At 41.3% G+C, this 16,090-nt stretch overlaps 1 protein-coding gene across 1 annotated transcript in view; it reads right to left on the bottom strand.

The window, feature by feature from the left end:
* TEKT5 (tektin 5) overlaps positions 1-16,090 on the bottom strand; it is a 57,735-nt gene that overhangs the window by 23,992 nt on the left and 17,653 nt on the right. The window contains exon 5 of the mRNA XM_074964641.1: positions 14,041-14,263. Coding sequence (XP_074820742.1) covers positions 14,041-14,263 — 223 coding nt within the window. The remainder of the gene's footprint in view (positions 1-14,040; positions 14,264-16,090) is intronic.

Genomic DNA, 16,090 nt, shown 5'->3' with positions numbered 1-16,090 from the left:
GACCATTAGGAAAGACATATGTTAAGTATACTGTCTTCAGTCTCAGGAAAAGGGTTCTTCACAATCATTAACAAAGTTTTAATTTTGAATCTCTTACCTCCAGTTCACTCTGGTTCTAAACTAATGAAGAAGACCATTTCCCCTGTCGGAAAATACTACGTCCCTAAACGTTTCCCTTCTAGGTAACTTACTAAATATGTCCATCACTGTATTTCCTACGATATAGCCCTTGGTAAGAGAAAGGGAAGGTTTTACTGCTGCATATACAGAAGATTGATATTCCCTTGGGCCAAATCCTGGTCCCTGTGCCAAGCCTGTGTAAACTGGTTTGGCACAGATGGGCTCTGCAGTGGTTGCAGGAGGGAGGGATTTTCCCTCCAGCCACTGAGCAGTAGCAGAGCATCAGTAATGCCAGTCACAGATTTCTTGCATAATAATGCCACAGCCGTGTGTGAGAGAGAGATGGTCAATCCAATCTGTCTTCACACATTGGCTTAGCAGAGTCCCTCAATGAGTATGTCTACATGGCAGCTGGGAGTGACCCTCTCAGCCTAAGCAGACAGACTCATGCGAGCAAGGCTCAAGCCCACCCAACCCTCTACGCTTGAGCTGGGGTGGCTAACCCGAATCTCCGCCAGAGCCACGACGCCCACACAACTATATTTAGCCTGTTAGCCCTAAGGCTATGTCTATACTGGAATCCAAGAGGTTATTGCAGCTCTCCTGAACATACCTGCACTAGCATGGCTAAAAATGACAGGATAGACAGAGGGGTTCCGTCTTCAGCAGTGCAGGTCAGTATGCAGGGTCCCTGGCATGCTTGTACAGCCTATGCTGCTGCATTTACACTATTTTTTAGCCGTGCTAGCACTGGTATGTCTGCCTGGGCTGCATTCACACCTCAGAGTGCAGTGTACATATACCCTGAGTGTGAGGAGAGTTCATGTTACATTGCAAATCAAATCACCAAACTGAACAGACCCTTGTAGGCATGGCAATGTCACTCAGTTTGGTCCCTCTGGCCACGCTCCCAACTTCCCCTTTCCCCCATGCTCTGTCATGAAGTACTTTACTATGGTGTACTGCCCCATGGCTTGCTGGGAGGGCAGGGTTCTCCTCCATGGCCTGTCTGTGAACTACTCCCTTCCTTCTGCCCCACACACAGGACCACAGTGGTTCTGCTCACACCAGTGAGGGCAGGAGTAGTTCCTCTGATATCATAAGATTAATCATTCATTCCAGCGAGAGAACCCTGCTCTTTCCCACAGGGTAGCATTCAGGAGAAATGCATGAAGTGACTTACTTTTCACCTCTACATGTTTGTCAGCACAGGCCTAATATGTATCTGTTTCTGGACAAAAATATATATTTCCCCCTTTAAACAGATTTTGCTTGGCAAGTTTGAGCTGATCGTACCAGCTCACACCTTTGCAGTCACTTTTTAGTCAAAGTTCACTAATCATCTGAGACTTTTACTCTTAAACAGGTTCCAATATTAAAGAATAAAATTAACTGTTTGTTCAACTATCAGGAATGGATGTGGAAAGCTGTAAGAGCCTAGATATGAAGGCTGAAAATACCCCCTGTGTGTAACCCAGGGTCAGCGGTGTAACATGTTGTGGGGAAATAGTCTCACACCTGCCCCCTCCACCCCAACTTTTTACTACCCACAGTATGTGCTTTTCAGTGTGACTGCAGGTCCAACACATTTTCACAACCAATTCTTTCCTCCCCCATCAAGTTTTAATATGTCTTTATCTAAGCCTATTGTAAGCTAAGTGCTGAGGTGTCAGACCCTGCCCTTGTTACTAAACTCTTGAGCACTCAGATCAGCCTCAATGGACAGATCTATGGCAGCTGACCTCTGAAAATATTTCAAAGGAGGTAGCCAGATTCTGATTTTTACTACCACCTTACAACTATCATAAAATCTAGAACTAGGAGGGGGCATAAGAATATAAAATGTATTTGTTTTTTCTTTCTAGCCACCATGTAAGCGTGTTCTATTCTTGCTAAGGAAGGAAAAAAGCCCCTCAGCTTTGTCTAAAATTATTCAATCTTGCGGGGTGAGTGATGGAAAATCTTATTTAAATAAGTTGGAGGGGAAATGGCTAGATACAGAGAATCAAACTGAAGTTATGATTTATTAAGCTTGCTTATGTGGCTGACTTTGTGTTTTTGTGTTGTGATAGTTTTTGTTTGACATGAAGGGCCCAGGTGAAACAGTAATGGACACAATCTAAATAAATAGGCTGGAGCCTTTTGACGTCTTCCAAAATACAATCTGTTTACTCTTTTTGAAATTGCCTTTTATTTCTGCTCTCCATTGTTCTCCAAAATGTTGTCCTGACAAAATGTTGTCCTGTTGTCCTGACAAACCAGCACTTGTTTGTTTTTAAATGAAGCCAATTTGGCAGCAGGGAGAAATAAACCAGCTCTTCTAGTTGTAAACTTTTCTGCACTCATAAAAGGTAAAAATGTCGAAATCAAAAAAGCAGTTTACTCTCCAGTATCGAGTTCTGTAGTGTCACTGGTGCACTATGCTATGTTTTACAGTCAGAAAAGGTAGAGAGGACTGTGACCTTTAGTCACAAAAGTTCTCACTGATCTCAAAGGGTCTACTCACATGAGTTACAATTTGTTGTGAGCAGACCAATGAATGGGTGTGGCTGAGACATCAAATCTAGCTTGAATTGGTAGCTTAGGCATGTGGCTTACCAGCTGCAGTTACTTATTTATTTTTTCACAGTTTTACTAATTGTGTCTGATTTTATAATATATTTTATATCCACGTACAGATATAAAGGGTACTGTTGCAGGAAGGGTGGGGCTGTGTTTTACCTTTGGAAATACAAACACTCCTGAAAATGTTAAAAGCATTGCTGACTGAAATACTCAACTGTTTAGGTATGGTATAAAACTGGACTATATAAACATGTCACTTGTGGTCTGTTATGACTGCTTCCCACAGTGACTATAGGAACTTCCCATATGTTTGCATATGCTTCCCATATGCAAACATCCTGCCCAGTTGTTGTTTTCTGGGAGAGTGAAGCCAAGGTAATTATTCATGTTAATGTAGATCTTAGAGAAAAGAGATGCAAGCTTTTTAAGGAAGAACTGGCACTATGATAAGACTTTCCTTTTCTTTCCTGGTGCGAAAGGGTGGATGTATTTTTTTCCCCCTAATTCTAAAATGGGCCTCTCTCCGAATCTTTCACAGTGTCCGTAAGGCTATAACTGGACAGTCTCTGTTCTAATGAGGAATTATGATAATTACATCCCAAGGGTTCTGTACTATATTCCATGGGCTATATTTTCAGTTCACTAGCTTCCAGTTCTGGTCCTGAGGCAGTACACAGCCCAGCTTGAGCTATATGTTCTAAGTGGGCTAAGGGACATAATCTTATTTTTTCTTGGGGGATATCTATGCTGAAAACTGAAAAAAAAGGCCATTTAGACCCCATCTACCTAATTCCTGCAACAGTTGCTAGAGAATCACAGAGGTACTTCAGACTTTAAGGCCAGAAGGGATCATTGTGATCATCTAGTCTGACATCCTGTCTAACCCAGGCCATTGGACTTCCCTTAATTAATTCCTGCTTCCAGTCCAAAAGCTATAGTTGAGCTAGAACACACAGTTTAGAAAAAGATCCAGTCTTGATTTAAAAATTTCCAGGGATGGAGAATCCACCACGAGTTGATCCATTGGTTAACTACTCCCATGGATAAAAATTTGCACCTTATTTCTAGTCTGAATTTGTCTAGCTTCAACTTCCAGGCATTGGATCTTCTTATACCTTTGTCTGCTAGGCTGAAGAGTCTTCTATTATCTAATTTCTGTTCCCCCTGTAGGTGCTTATAGACTGCTCAAGTCACCCCTTAGCATCTTTGTAAAGTGGCCTGTGCCTCTCCCCATTCCCCCACGTGTAAGGAAGGAGCCAGGCTCCTTACCACTGTATCATTTGTAAAATGTCTTAGAACTGTAACAGAAAACCAGGCTCGAGGGGGTCAGGGGACTCTTCTATACAGAAGCTCCACAGTGAACCAGAAGGAAACTCACTGGCTGTCAAGGGACCATTTTTCTTGTCCTAATAGTTTCCTGTTCCATGCTGTAAAAAAGCAACTTAGTGAGTCTGTACTATTTCCCCATGCAAATCAGCTCCTGAAAGACTCCTGTTGGACTGTGGATGTGTTAGGCTCACCTGGCAGCTTCCCCAAAAGAAGTACTGGAAAGGAGCAGTTAGTTAGCACACACTGAAAATCCCATGGATGGGAATCTATGGCCCACTTCCAGAATAAGTCAATGATGAGGGAGAGTCCCAGGTGAAGTAAGGGTAACAGGAAACAGCAGCTGGACAGAAAATGTAAGAATGAAAGCGGACTTACTGACCTACAAGTGTTCTTATGAGACTTCCTTCCCACTGGCTTAGATGTTTGCTCTGAATTTGGATCCTGACCATTTTTAGGGTTCAGACAAATAACCAAGTCTCCAACAGCATAAAGGGTAAGTACAAAGCTGAGCTTTGCTAAGACAAGATGTCTGCAATTTCCTCTCTTGTTCCCCTGACTGAATGCAAATTAGTTCAGTTTTTACAGTCAAAAATGTGGTGGAACAATTGATCTATCCTGTAAAATGAAACAGCATGGATTATTTTAATCCTGTGTGGTGTCTGGTGACCAGAAATTGAAAGCACTTGATCCTGCAGAACTAAAGTAATGCAGCAAAGAGGCAAGGGCTGTGCCAATAGATTTGGTGGGGGGGTTTCCCTCTGTGCTCTTTATATAACCTTATCAAATCCACAAAATCTGTTTTCCAAAACACACGATAATAAGTTCTTAGATGCGTTCCTTGATGTTACAACCTTAAGTATTTTGAAGTTGATTTAAGGTAAACTTTGTGGAGTCCGTTGGGAACAGCGGAGTTTAACTGAGCTACATCTGAATGGAGAGGGCTAGTAGCTACGCTCCCGTGATGTGATCCTACCTGGGTTGATGTCGGTGACAAAACTCCCATTGACTGCCATGGGAGAAGGAGTGCAGTTTTATTCTCCATCTTTTAATTGTACTACATAATCTTTTTCTCATGATCATTTTCATCATTTCCCTAAGAGGGAACATATTGTGTAGAGCACTCATCTTTGATAAGAGACTAGAATGCCTGGTAACGCACCAGCAGTGCTGGTAGGAGACCGAATACTTTCAAATACAGATGAGTTACTGTGTAGTCATTACCCTGAGCCTTGTATAGTTCGTTACCTTATGGATGCCAGAGTTGGAGAAGTTGTCACTGTTGGGCAAGTTCCTGGCAAAACTTTTGGTGTAGTGCTTGACGTAAGAAAAACTGGAGGAAAAAATCTTCATTGCATAGATACATTAAATGTACCTTTAGAGTGTAAGGAAGTAGAGTAAATGAGATCTCATTTGCAATAGTGTGTGCAGGACTGGTCTTCGTAAAAAAGTATATTCTAGAACAGGGAAGCTAAACAGAATACTAGAGGAGCCCAGTTTGTCTCCACACTTTGTATTTTAAAAACACAAACTCAGTATTCTTTTGGAAGGAAACAGAAGGTTCAGTCTGCAGCTGCTGAGTTCAGTAGCAGAACTTCTGTTAACTTTGACAAATCTGCATTACTGTCCCACATTGATGTGTCAGTAGAAGAGGGTTTAGAACAAATTCATGAATTAAACAGTAATAAGTCACCAGATGGTATTCGTCCATACTGCAGAACTCCTAACTGTAGTATGTAACCTATCATTGAAACAAGCCTCTGTACCAGATGACTGAAAGGTAGCTAATGTAATGCCAGTTTTTTAAAAGGGCTCCAGAGGCGATCATGGCAATTACAGGCTGGTAAGACTAACTTCAGTACCAGCAAAATCGGTAAAAACTATAGTAAAAAGCAGAATTATCAGACACATAGATGAACACAATTTGTTGGGGAAGGGTCAACATGGCCTTTGTAATGGGAAGTCATACCTTACCAATCTATTAGAATTCTTTGAGGAGTCAACAAGCATGTGGACAAGGGTGATCCAGGTGATATAATGTAATTTGATTTTTGGAAAGCCTTTGACAAGGTCCCTCACCAAAGGCTCTTAAGGAAATTAAGTAGTCATGGGGTAACATGGAAGGTCCTCTCATCTATCAGTAACTCGTTAATAGGTAGGAAACAAAGAGCAGGAATAAATGGTCAGTTTTCACAATGGAGAGAGGTAAACTTTGGGGTCTCCCAAGGTTCTGTACTGGGACCTGTGCTATTTAACATATTCATTAATGATCTGGAAAAGGGAAGGAATAGTGAAGTGGTATAGTTTTCACATGACATGAAATTATTCAAGATAGGTAAGTCCAAAGCTGACTGCAAAGAATTACTGGGGGATCTCACAAACCTGAGTGACTGGGTAACAAAATCCCCTAACCCCGGCCCTGGCTTTTGTATGCAGAAAAGCAATTGTTGTGGCACTGGTGGGCCATGGAGTTTTTATTGCATGTGAGGGGGGACCTCAGGGGAAAAAAAGGTTGAGAACCCCTGGTCTAGGTAATACTTAGTCCTGCCATGAGTGCAGGGGACTGGCCTAGATGCCCTCTTGAGGTCCCTTCCACTCCTATGATTCTATGAAAATGGCAGATGAAATTCAACATTGATAACGACAAAGTAATGCACATTGGGAAAAAAATAACGCCAACTACACACACACAACAATAGGGTCTAAATTAGCTATTACCGCTCAAGAAAGAGATCTTAGCATATTGTGGATAATTCTCTGAAAACTTCAGAGAAAACTGATAATTCTCTGACTTCAGCTCAATGCACAGCTGTGGTCAAAGAGGCTAGGAGAATGTTAGGACCTATTAGGAAAGTGGTAGATATATACCGTGTATACTCATTCATTAGCCTGTTCGTTTATAAGCCGACCCCCCCAAGATGCATAGGTAAAAATAGTAAAAACTGTATGACCCTTTTATAAGCTGACCCTATATTTCAGGGGTTGGCAAACTTTGGCTCCCGGCCCGTCAGGGTAAGTCGTCAGGACGTTTTGTTTACCTGGAGCATTCACAGACACGGAACCCCTCAGCTGCCAGTGGCCGCGGTTTGCCGTTCCCAGCCAAGGGGAGCTGCGGGAAGTATCGCCACTTCCCGCAGCTTCCATTGGCTGGGAACACCAAACCACGGCCACAGGGAACTGAGGGGCTCCATGCCTGCAGACGCTCCAGGTAAACAAAATGACAATGTATAAGATATTCAATTCAATGATTTCATAGGGTTTTAAATCATCAAATTTTGGTGTAGACCTGTTTATAAGCCGACCCCCGCTCTTTGATGCATCACTTTTTTACCAAAAATATTCGGCTTATGAACAAGTGTATATGGTACTCCTATATAAATCTATGGTGCACCCACACCTTGAATACTGTGTCCAGTTCTGGTTGCCCTATCTCAAAAAGGATATAATGGAACTAGAAAAGGTTCAGAGAAGGGCAACAAAGATAATCAAATGTATGGAATGACTTCCATCCGAGGGGAGACTAAAAAGATTAGGGCTGTTCAGCTTAGAAAAGAGATGATTAAGGGAGGATATGATCGAGATCTATAAAATCTCACAATACAAAAACCAGGTGCCACCCACCTAAATTCATAGCGAGCAGTTTAATACAAACAAGGGAAAGAACTTTTTCACATAACGCACATTTAACATGTGGAACTCCAGTGCTGTGAGATGCTGTGATGGCCAAACGTATAGCAGGGTTAAAAAAACTAGATAAATTCATGGAGGATAGATCCTTCAGTGGCTATTAGTCAAGATGGTAGACAGTGTAACCCCATGCTCAGGGCAACCCTAAAATCTCCGACTGCCAGAAGCTGGGAAAGGAACTCTCTCTAAAATTGCTTTGTTCTGTACACTTCCCTTGAAGCTCTGTTACTAGACAGTGTCTGAGACAGGATACTGTGCTAGATGGATCATTGGTCTGACCCAGTATGGCAGTTCTTATGTTCAATGAGACCAGGAGTAGGCACTCTGGGCCTGAAATGCTGAGCACTGTCAACTTCTAAACGGTGGTGCTTAGGACCTCTTGGGACTGGCTCCTGTCTGGGAAAGGATCTCCACTGAAGTACACAGCGGTTATGAAGGCTATATATGTTATGAGACAGATTGTATCAAGTAAATCAGGGTGCAAACTTTAGCCCTGAAGGATTAGGAGACACAGAATTCAGGTGGTGCCAAATCCTGTGTGGTCTTTAGTTCTTATTCCAGCAAATTTCTGATGACTTCAATGAGTTTTGGCTAAGGAAGGACTTCAGACTTTGTGCTGCATAGGAGAACCTAGCAGAGTCAGAAATAGGAGAGAATAGCAAACACCGTTTTAAAAGAGAGTTTCAGACAATGCTGCCCTTGGTCTCATGCACCCTTCAGCAGCCATGGCTGGGAGAAGAAGAGCACCAAAACCTAGTATAGATGCTGTCTGGGTGTTCGTACACACACAGCCACTGGTTTTGATCTACCTAGCTTTTTACATGGCTTCTCCTCAAAACACCAAGAGACCTGGGTTCACTCTTGTAGGGCAGGGCAATGAAAAGGGGGTGGCTCAGCCAAATAGAAAACCATTGAATGAAAGAAAAAAAGCAAGGGATAAAGAAGCTTTGCAGTTACAACTGTCAACTTAAAACTACAGAACAAACCTACTGATCTTTCTGGCCACTTTACATCTTAAAATAACCTGTTAAGGGATTTACCAGCCTACTTGCATTATAGACGAATTGGCCCTCTCATTCTCCTCTCCAAGTCCTCCTGTCAGGGAGACTCTGCACCTGGCCAAGTGGGGTGTGAGGCTTTGACTCAGTCTTGTGACCTTAAGCATACCTGCCATGCTCCAGCCACTGGCATTGCAGGGAGCTCAGGATGAGACAGGAACTAAACATCACACAGAATCATAGACACTGGAAATAAAGATGTCTTAGAATATCAGTCCATCTCCTGACCAGTGCAGGTTTGTTCCCCTTTGTAATTTTCCTGTGTTTTTGACATTCCGGTATGAAAAACACCTAAAATGCCAGCCTATGCCAAACCACTTAAATGCTTTGGGCCAGATTCCTCCCCACAATCTAGCACTAAGTAAATAGTGCCATACTTGGGGAAGAGTCCTAATACCTCCTCCCTTGTGGAGCATGGTGCTGTCCCGCATAAGTAAGGGTGGCAGAACACAGCCTGTGCACATCTGAAAAGCAATGCTGTAACGCACCATAGCAATGTCTGTGTGCTTTTTTGTAGTTGAGTTCTCTAAGCAGTGGGTTGGGGCAATGACATTCTTCTTGCACGCAAATGCCAGGGATGTACATGGGATGGTGGTTACAAAGCCAGCCTTACCGTGGAACAGGCAGGAGCTGAACAGGTTTTCCACACAGCTCTGCTAATGCACCTCAGTATCCCCCGGTATTATCCCCAGTTTTATGGTCCAAAAGAAAAGAATCATGCCCACTGTAATGTTGTCTTTACTAGAACGCAGAGAGCTTGTATTTAACATTATGTTTATCTAAATGTTACACAATTCTAATAATAGCAACAAAAAGCTGGTGTTGGCTACAACCTGCAGCACAGAGCTCAACCTTCCAAATGGAGGACGATCTTCTGTCACTTCAGTTATTCTCCAGCTAACAATGGCAACCATGCTGCATGCTCACTGAATTGTGAAACAGTGCACAATGCTCTTGTGATGAGGTCATGGGCCAGTTCCACTGATCTAGGAGCAGAAATGGTAACATCTGCACATGTGAAGATGAAGGGTAGTATTTTGCCTTCTCAGTGAAGAGACAAGATATAGAGGCAGGTAGAAAGTGACATGTTGTGGCCATGCAATTTAAATGGAGAAGTGTAATAAGCAAGAGAGACTTTGTACAGGGCAAAAGGAAAATAGGCAGAATTTCCTTGTGGGATTTACTTATTTAGATTAAGCTGGGGGAAAGGTCCAATGGGTGAAATTTCTATAAGTTTTTGTTTTTACCAGTTCAACTGGTATTCCCCATTATATTAGGAATATCAAACAAGTAAAAGCTTTCAGACCAGTAGAATCATTTTGAAGGCAGAAACTGTATGTACTAACCACAGCGCACAACATAGTCACCACTACAGTATCAATTACAGACAGCCCTACGCCAGTGTAATGCATTGATCCAAGATTTTATACGTCTAATTAGATCAGTTTTTACAAGAAGCCTAATTCCAAAGGAAACCAACTAAGTTTTCAGAGGCATTACATGAAGTTCACAGAGTAAGATATAAGCTATTCATCCAGGACTGTGTGTTTAAAACACACCCAGTGGACCAGGGGTTAAGAGATTAAAGATCTTTAGGGGTCTGAATTTTCACTGACTTTTTTTTTTTTACACAAGTGATACAAAACAAAACACAAATGCAGCAATGCATCAGAGGATCAGTTGCATCCCCACACCCATTGTATTGGCCCTTTTAGATATTTTTTGGTCCTTTCCTCTGTCAAGGTAGTGGTTTTAGAAGGAACACTGAGGGACTGGCTGTGTTTGTCTGGAAGAGATTCTGCCACTTTGCAAAGACGAAAAATATCTGGGATTCAGAAATGGGTTCCAGACCTCATTAAATAAATAACTCTTACTGGTTCCAAGATAGCAAACCTTTTCAAAGAACACTCGCTTCCCCAGTTCATAAAGCTAGCCTGCTGAGTTGGGGAAAGAATTTGGCACACAAGCGAAGGGTTTTACTAGTTGTATTCATTTCTCAAGAAATGAATACAAAAACAAACTGAAAGGAGAAAGATTTTTAACATGAAGGGTCTCTGCAACTCATTGTCTAATGACTAGTAGATTTAAACAGAATCATGAATAACTGCTTTTCAGAAGAATCATAGACCAAAGGCAGAACAAAGGCAATGAGGAAGCTTGGTCATAGGTTTTGGCAGCTGTTGCTCAGTGCCCCTTCCCCTTTGTTAGCTTGTCAAATGACTGGCACCTCCTAGGTCCAGTTCTTACGTCATTGTTATCTTTTATGACACATTCTCAGGGTTCGGGAAAAAGGGCATGTCTTCTAGCCTTAGCTACAGCTAAAATATACCAAACTGTTCAGCAGGTAGTTCTTTTTCATCCCTGCTCTCGCTTTCCCTCCTCCTTACATCTACACCCGCACTCTTGAGATAGTGTCATAGCCACCATCCTTAAGGACAAAGAGCATGGACAGAATCCCCACCAAATCCGATCAACCATCTTTAACAAAGGATTTGCTGAGTGACCCCAGACACTTTCTCTTTCCTTAAGTGCTGTCTTTGGAACAATGAACTAGGGTCAGGTATCAAAGCTAGAGTTCTTATATGGCAGTGCAGTGAATTACCTCTAGGCTAGAGATTCTCTGAAGCTCCGGTTTGTTGTCCTGAAATATGTGATGACAAATTGGAAAGATACATTGAAACTGTGAGCGGCTTAACAAAATAAGCATATGAAAATGTCAAGCTAAAGAAAAACAGAAACATAACCTTGAACCTAAACCTGGCACCAACTACCAGTTTTCTTTAACATATCCCAAGCACGTGTTGTACTTTTCTCTTGTATTCTGTTGTAATTACCTTCTGACAACTTGGGAGACTGTGGGATGACTAATCTATTGGTGCTATGTAAACGTTAATTATTAGCACTGTATCTCACCAACTCTTGGTAACGCAGTACTTACACCAGAGGGATTCTTTAAAGAGAGAGAAAACAATGCAATTTTCTAAAGAACTCTGCAGACTTTCCTTTCCAACATGTAACATACAAAATAATAACTTCCTTATGTAAACTGAATGTTACTTTCTTCAGATTTCATATAGCAAGTTACTGAAAAGAACTGTAGTGTTACAGGGACACAAATCACAGTTTTCTAAACTTGATTTTAAAAAAGAACTCCAATTTTAAGTTTTTCATCTAGACTGTAGTGAATGTTTCAGGTATATTTCAAATGTAGGAGATTGTTTGATAATATCCCTATCACCATGTGACAGGTTGCTGATATCATACAAGGCACTTTATATTCCTATGGATACTCTTTACTCTACTTTAATACTAATAATTTCTACAACTTCAGGCAAACAGGATGGCAGGAAAAGCCCTATTGTTTCCAAATGCACATTGAAGCAAACAAGAAAACTTGTCATCTTTGCAAGAGAAAGAAGCTTTTCATGGAGAACCTAGCTAGTCTAACTGAAGTCAGACGAAATGATCCCAGTGAGGGACAATTTAACAAGATTCCAGTCAACATATATCTACCAGTACAGAGACAATATCTCTTGTTGACTTTGTTCTACATGTTTTAGCTAATCAACTAATACTGAAAAGAATTACTGCGAAGCTAACAAAGATGGAACTTAAATACAAAACTGGCTATTTAAATACCATCCAGGGTTTGTATAAGTGTGAAGGAGAGAGGTAAGTCAGAGAGGTAAGTCATGTTTGAAAAGTCAGATTGTCTGATCCACCAAAGAACAGTACACTATTTTTCAGAGCACACCCAAGCTGTAACTTAGGTTAAGGATGTGGGAGAGATATTTATATCAAAGGGGATGGAACAACTTTGAGCATGAATTGCTGAAGACTGTAATGGCATTTTATAATCCTAATAAATCAGAGGGCAGTCTTCAAACAAGAGAAATGTAATATTTTTATTCTCCAAAACCTAGAAACGCCTCAAGCCAGCTTCTGATTTGGGTGAGAAAATTGAGGAAAGTCTCTACCCAGTTTGTTTGGCATATGTGCTGCAAGTTTGTGTTTTTGCAGCTACAATTTACAAACCAATTCAGGCCCCGGGAAAGCTTGACCCTAAACAATAATGCAGATTTTGTTATTGTTGCCAATAAAACAACCAAAAAAGATTCCTGCACAGAAAAATGAAACTTCTCTGCTAGCTATTACATAATCTGTTTTTCCTTTGCAAAAATTCAAGAAGAAGTCTCTTTTAATGAGGATTTATTGCTCACTTAAATTATTAACTTTGTGTGCTAAATTATTAATGAAAGAGTGAAGGATTAAATAATTCAGGTCAATGTAAGAGCTCTGAGAGTCTGGAGCTACATGAGATAGCATGAAGGCCTTGGGGGAGCTTCTGTAAGTCAAGGGTGACTTGACTTGCAGAAGAAAATAAAAATGGGTTGATCTCACAATCATTGTACCTGGCAATTGGAATTATGGGTGCAGAAAGGTCTTCAGGATAAGGAAAGTATGAGGCTAGTGGGCTAACCTTGGTCTGTCATCCATAATCTTCTTCCGCCTGTTTTACTAGTCCCAGTTATAAAATGAAAGAAATCTACAAAGTTAAAAAGCCCACATGGGCACTGGCTTTGCCTGTCCAGAATTCTCAGTTTTCCCTGAACTAGATTAATGAAAATTCATAATTAAAATTTAAAAATACTTAAGTTAAAATAAATGTTGTGTGTGGGCTCTCCCCTTGTTGCTTTAAAATAAATATGCAATATTAAAATCTTCCCCTTCTTCCAAAATTGAGGCATGCTGCTGCTTGTAGGATTTTTGGTACTTTCTATTTGATTTGTCTCCAAGGTTAATGCACCATGAACAAAAAAACAAAGCAAAATATTAATCAAACAAAATCTGTTCAAAAATATGTACTCTGTCAGGGGCCTTGAAATCCTTACGGTCCTAAAATACCTTGCATTTGCTTGCATTTTTTAATTAATGTCAATTAGCAAAAAGAGGCAGTGCTTAAGTCACCTTCTTACTCCTCCTCCTTCCTCTGACATTCCAGCTTCAAGCAGCATCATAGTGTATCTCCTGAGGCACGTTTTGCATTATGGCTTTGTGGTGCAGTAAAATCTTATTTTGCTGCTATGCTAACAGCTCTTCTTATGGCTCTAAATGCAACTTGTGATCCCATTTGGAGAACATTAGTAAAGCTATTTAGTAATGTGCCAACAAAGGTGCTTTTAGTTGAATATTTACCTCACCAATGAAAACTCTGTTTTTTTCTGTCCTGAATCATATATCTTGTAGCTTCCAACCCCTATTACTTCTGCAGTCATTTTCTTACCTTAGCCAGGTGTGTTTGTAGTTTGTTCTTTGTATCAGCTGTTTCAGCAATGCGATTGGTAAAGGCCAAGTTGGTATCAGTAAATTGCTTCCACATTTCCTCAGATACATTCTCCAGTGTGTTTTCTGTTTCTTCACGGAGCTTGATGGAGTTGGCCCGTGCATTCTGAGAGTGCCTAATATTGTCATCACTGAACTTTGCCCATGTCTCAGGAACTGAAACTCTGGAAGAAAACAATTTGAACTGAGAGGAAAAGAATGAAGTCCTCAGCCGAAATGAGGCTTGCATTCAATTACCACAACTGCAAAGCACTAATGAATTAAACACTTAAATGCATGAGCTAACTTGGGGGGCTCATTCCATTATCTTATTGTTCCACACTGGAACCAGTTTGTGCAGGAGGAACAGAAAAATGTTTTCAATTTTGAACAAACTTTCAGAAGAGCTACTGCTTTTACAGTGTTCCTATAGCTTTCTTGGGTTTTGTAGTAGATAGCAGTTAAAAAAAATGCACAGCCATTTTGTAAGATTCTCAAGCCAATGACAGTTATCCATTGTCTGATGTACCTTAGTGCCAAAGAACAATCTTTAGAGATTAATTGTCTTGTAAAAGTATAAATGTGTATGAAAGTGGCTGACATACAAAGGATTTGTATTCATTGAGTGCACCACCAGAGATGTACAAGTTTGAAACAGGTCAGAATAAAGGGAAAGAAGGATGTAAAGCTAGTTCAGGCAGCAGGAGGAGGAGGAATGGAAAATTTATCCAACTTTCAGGAAGTTAAGTGATTTACATTAATCCTACAGACAAATCTTCCTTTTTCCAGTTAACACTTGTAAGACAGGCAATCGAAGGTCTCATTGCATCTGGCTTCATTACCAGGCTAAGTTTCTTTTTGTTTTGCTTTTTAAAGAATGACCTGTTCTTACATGATCTCCTCCATATACTTAAGCACAAAATTACAATTTTTCAACATCAGGCACATCTGTCAACGTTATATGCCTATCCTGCTCTTTAACAAGTGTATAGAGCGATCTGAGTTCATGCCCGGTGTATCTGAGTTGGCACTTGGCATATTTTGTCCAGCACAAAGAATCTGACTTTGTTTCCTCCACCTAACATGCCATTAAAGTATCTCAGACAAAGTATAGGGTCTTTTTCTCCCCTGGTAATTATTTTAGGAGAGACAGATTTGAAGACTACATTTTAGTGAAACAACTAGTTCTGTGACCTTTTGCATTTCAGTCTTTTTTGGACGCCTGTAGGAGGAGTTGGTGGTGTGCATAGGTGAAGTAGCCCCTCCCCTCCCCAAAGCACCAATCTAAGGGTATGTCTACACTACCCGCCAGATCGGCGGGCAGCGATCAATCCAGCGGGGGTCGATTTATCGTGTCTAGTCTAGACACGATAAATCGATCCCCAAGCGCTCTTCCGTCGACTCCTGTACTCCACCGCCATGAGAGGTGCAGGCAGAGTTGATGGGGGAGGGGCAGCAGTTGACTCACCGCAGTGAAGACACCATGGTAAGTCGATCTAAGTGTCTTGACTTCAGCTACGTTATTCATGTAGTTGAAGTTGAGTAACTTAGATCGATCCTCCCCGCCCAGTGTAGACCAGGGCTGAGAGACTTTGCTCCTGGAATAGTGCTGGTTATGCAACAATAGGGTAGCCTCCAACTTCTTCTTCAGTCATGGAGTTTCTGCTGACTTATCCCCTCTTTAACAGTGTTTTTGATCTCTCACCTCAGGTCCCTGAGACCTTGTGCTCACTAGTGCAGCACCACCCTGAAGCACTGCTGCAACTAGTGCAAAGGGTTATAGGTCACGTTTGGATGCAGGAGCCAGGCACTACCTGACTCAGCCTGACATATGATTCAGGGGAATCAATGAGTTGTTGGGAAGGAGAGAGAAGTGAATGATTGTGTGCTTGTATTCCTGTAGGGCATCCTACATGCTTCCAATGCCTGCGCTAGTCTGCAATTGCTATACATAGACTGGAGTTGGAGGAGGAACAAGAGTATTGTGCTTAAGGCCCTGAACTGGGATTCAG

This window comes from Natator depressus, chromosome 10 (genome assembly GCF_965152275.1).
Source record: "Natator depressus isolate rNatDep1 chromosome 10, rNatDep2.hap1, whole genome shotgun sequence".
NCBI classification, from domain to species: domain Eukaryota; kingdom Metazoa; phylum Chordata; order Testudines; family Cheloniidae; genus Natator; species Natator depressus.
The sequence above is the reverse complement of the archived record's forward strand: the minus strand, read 5'-3'. Positions and strand labels throughout refer to the sequence as shown.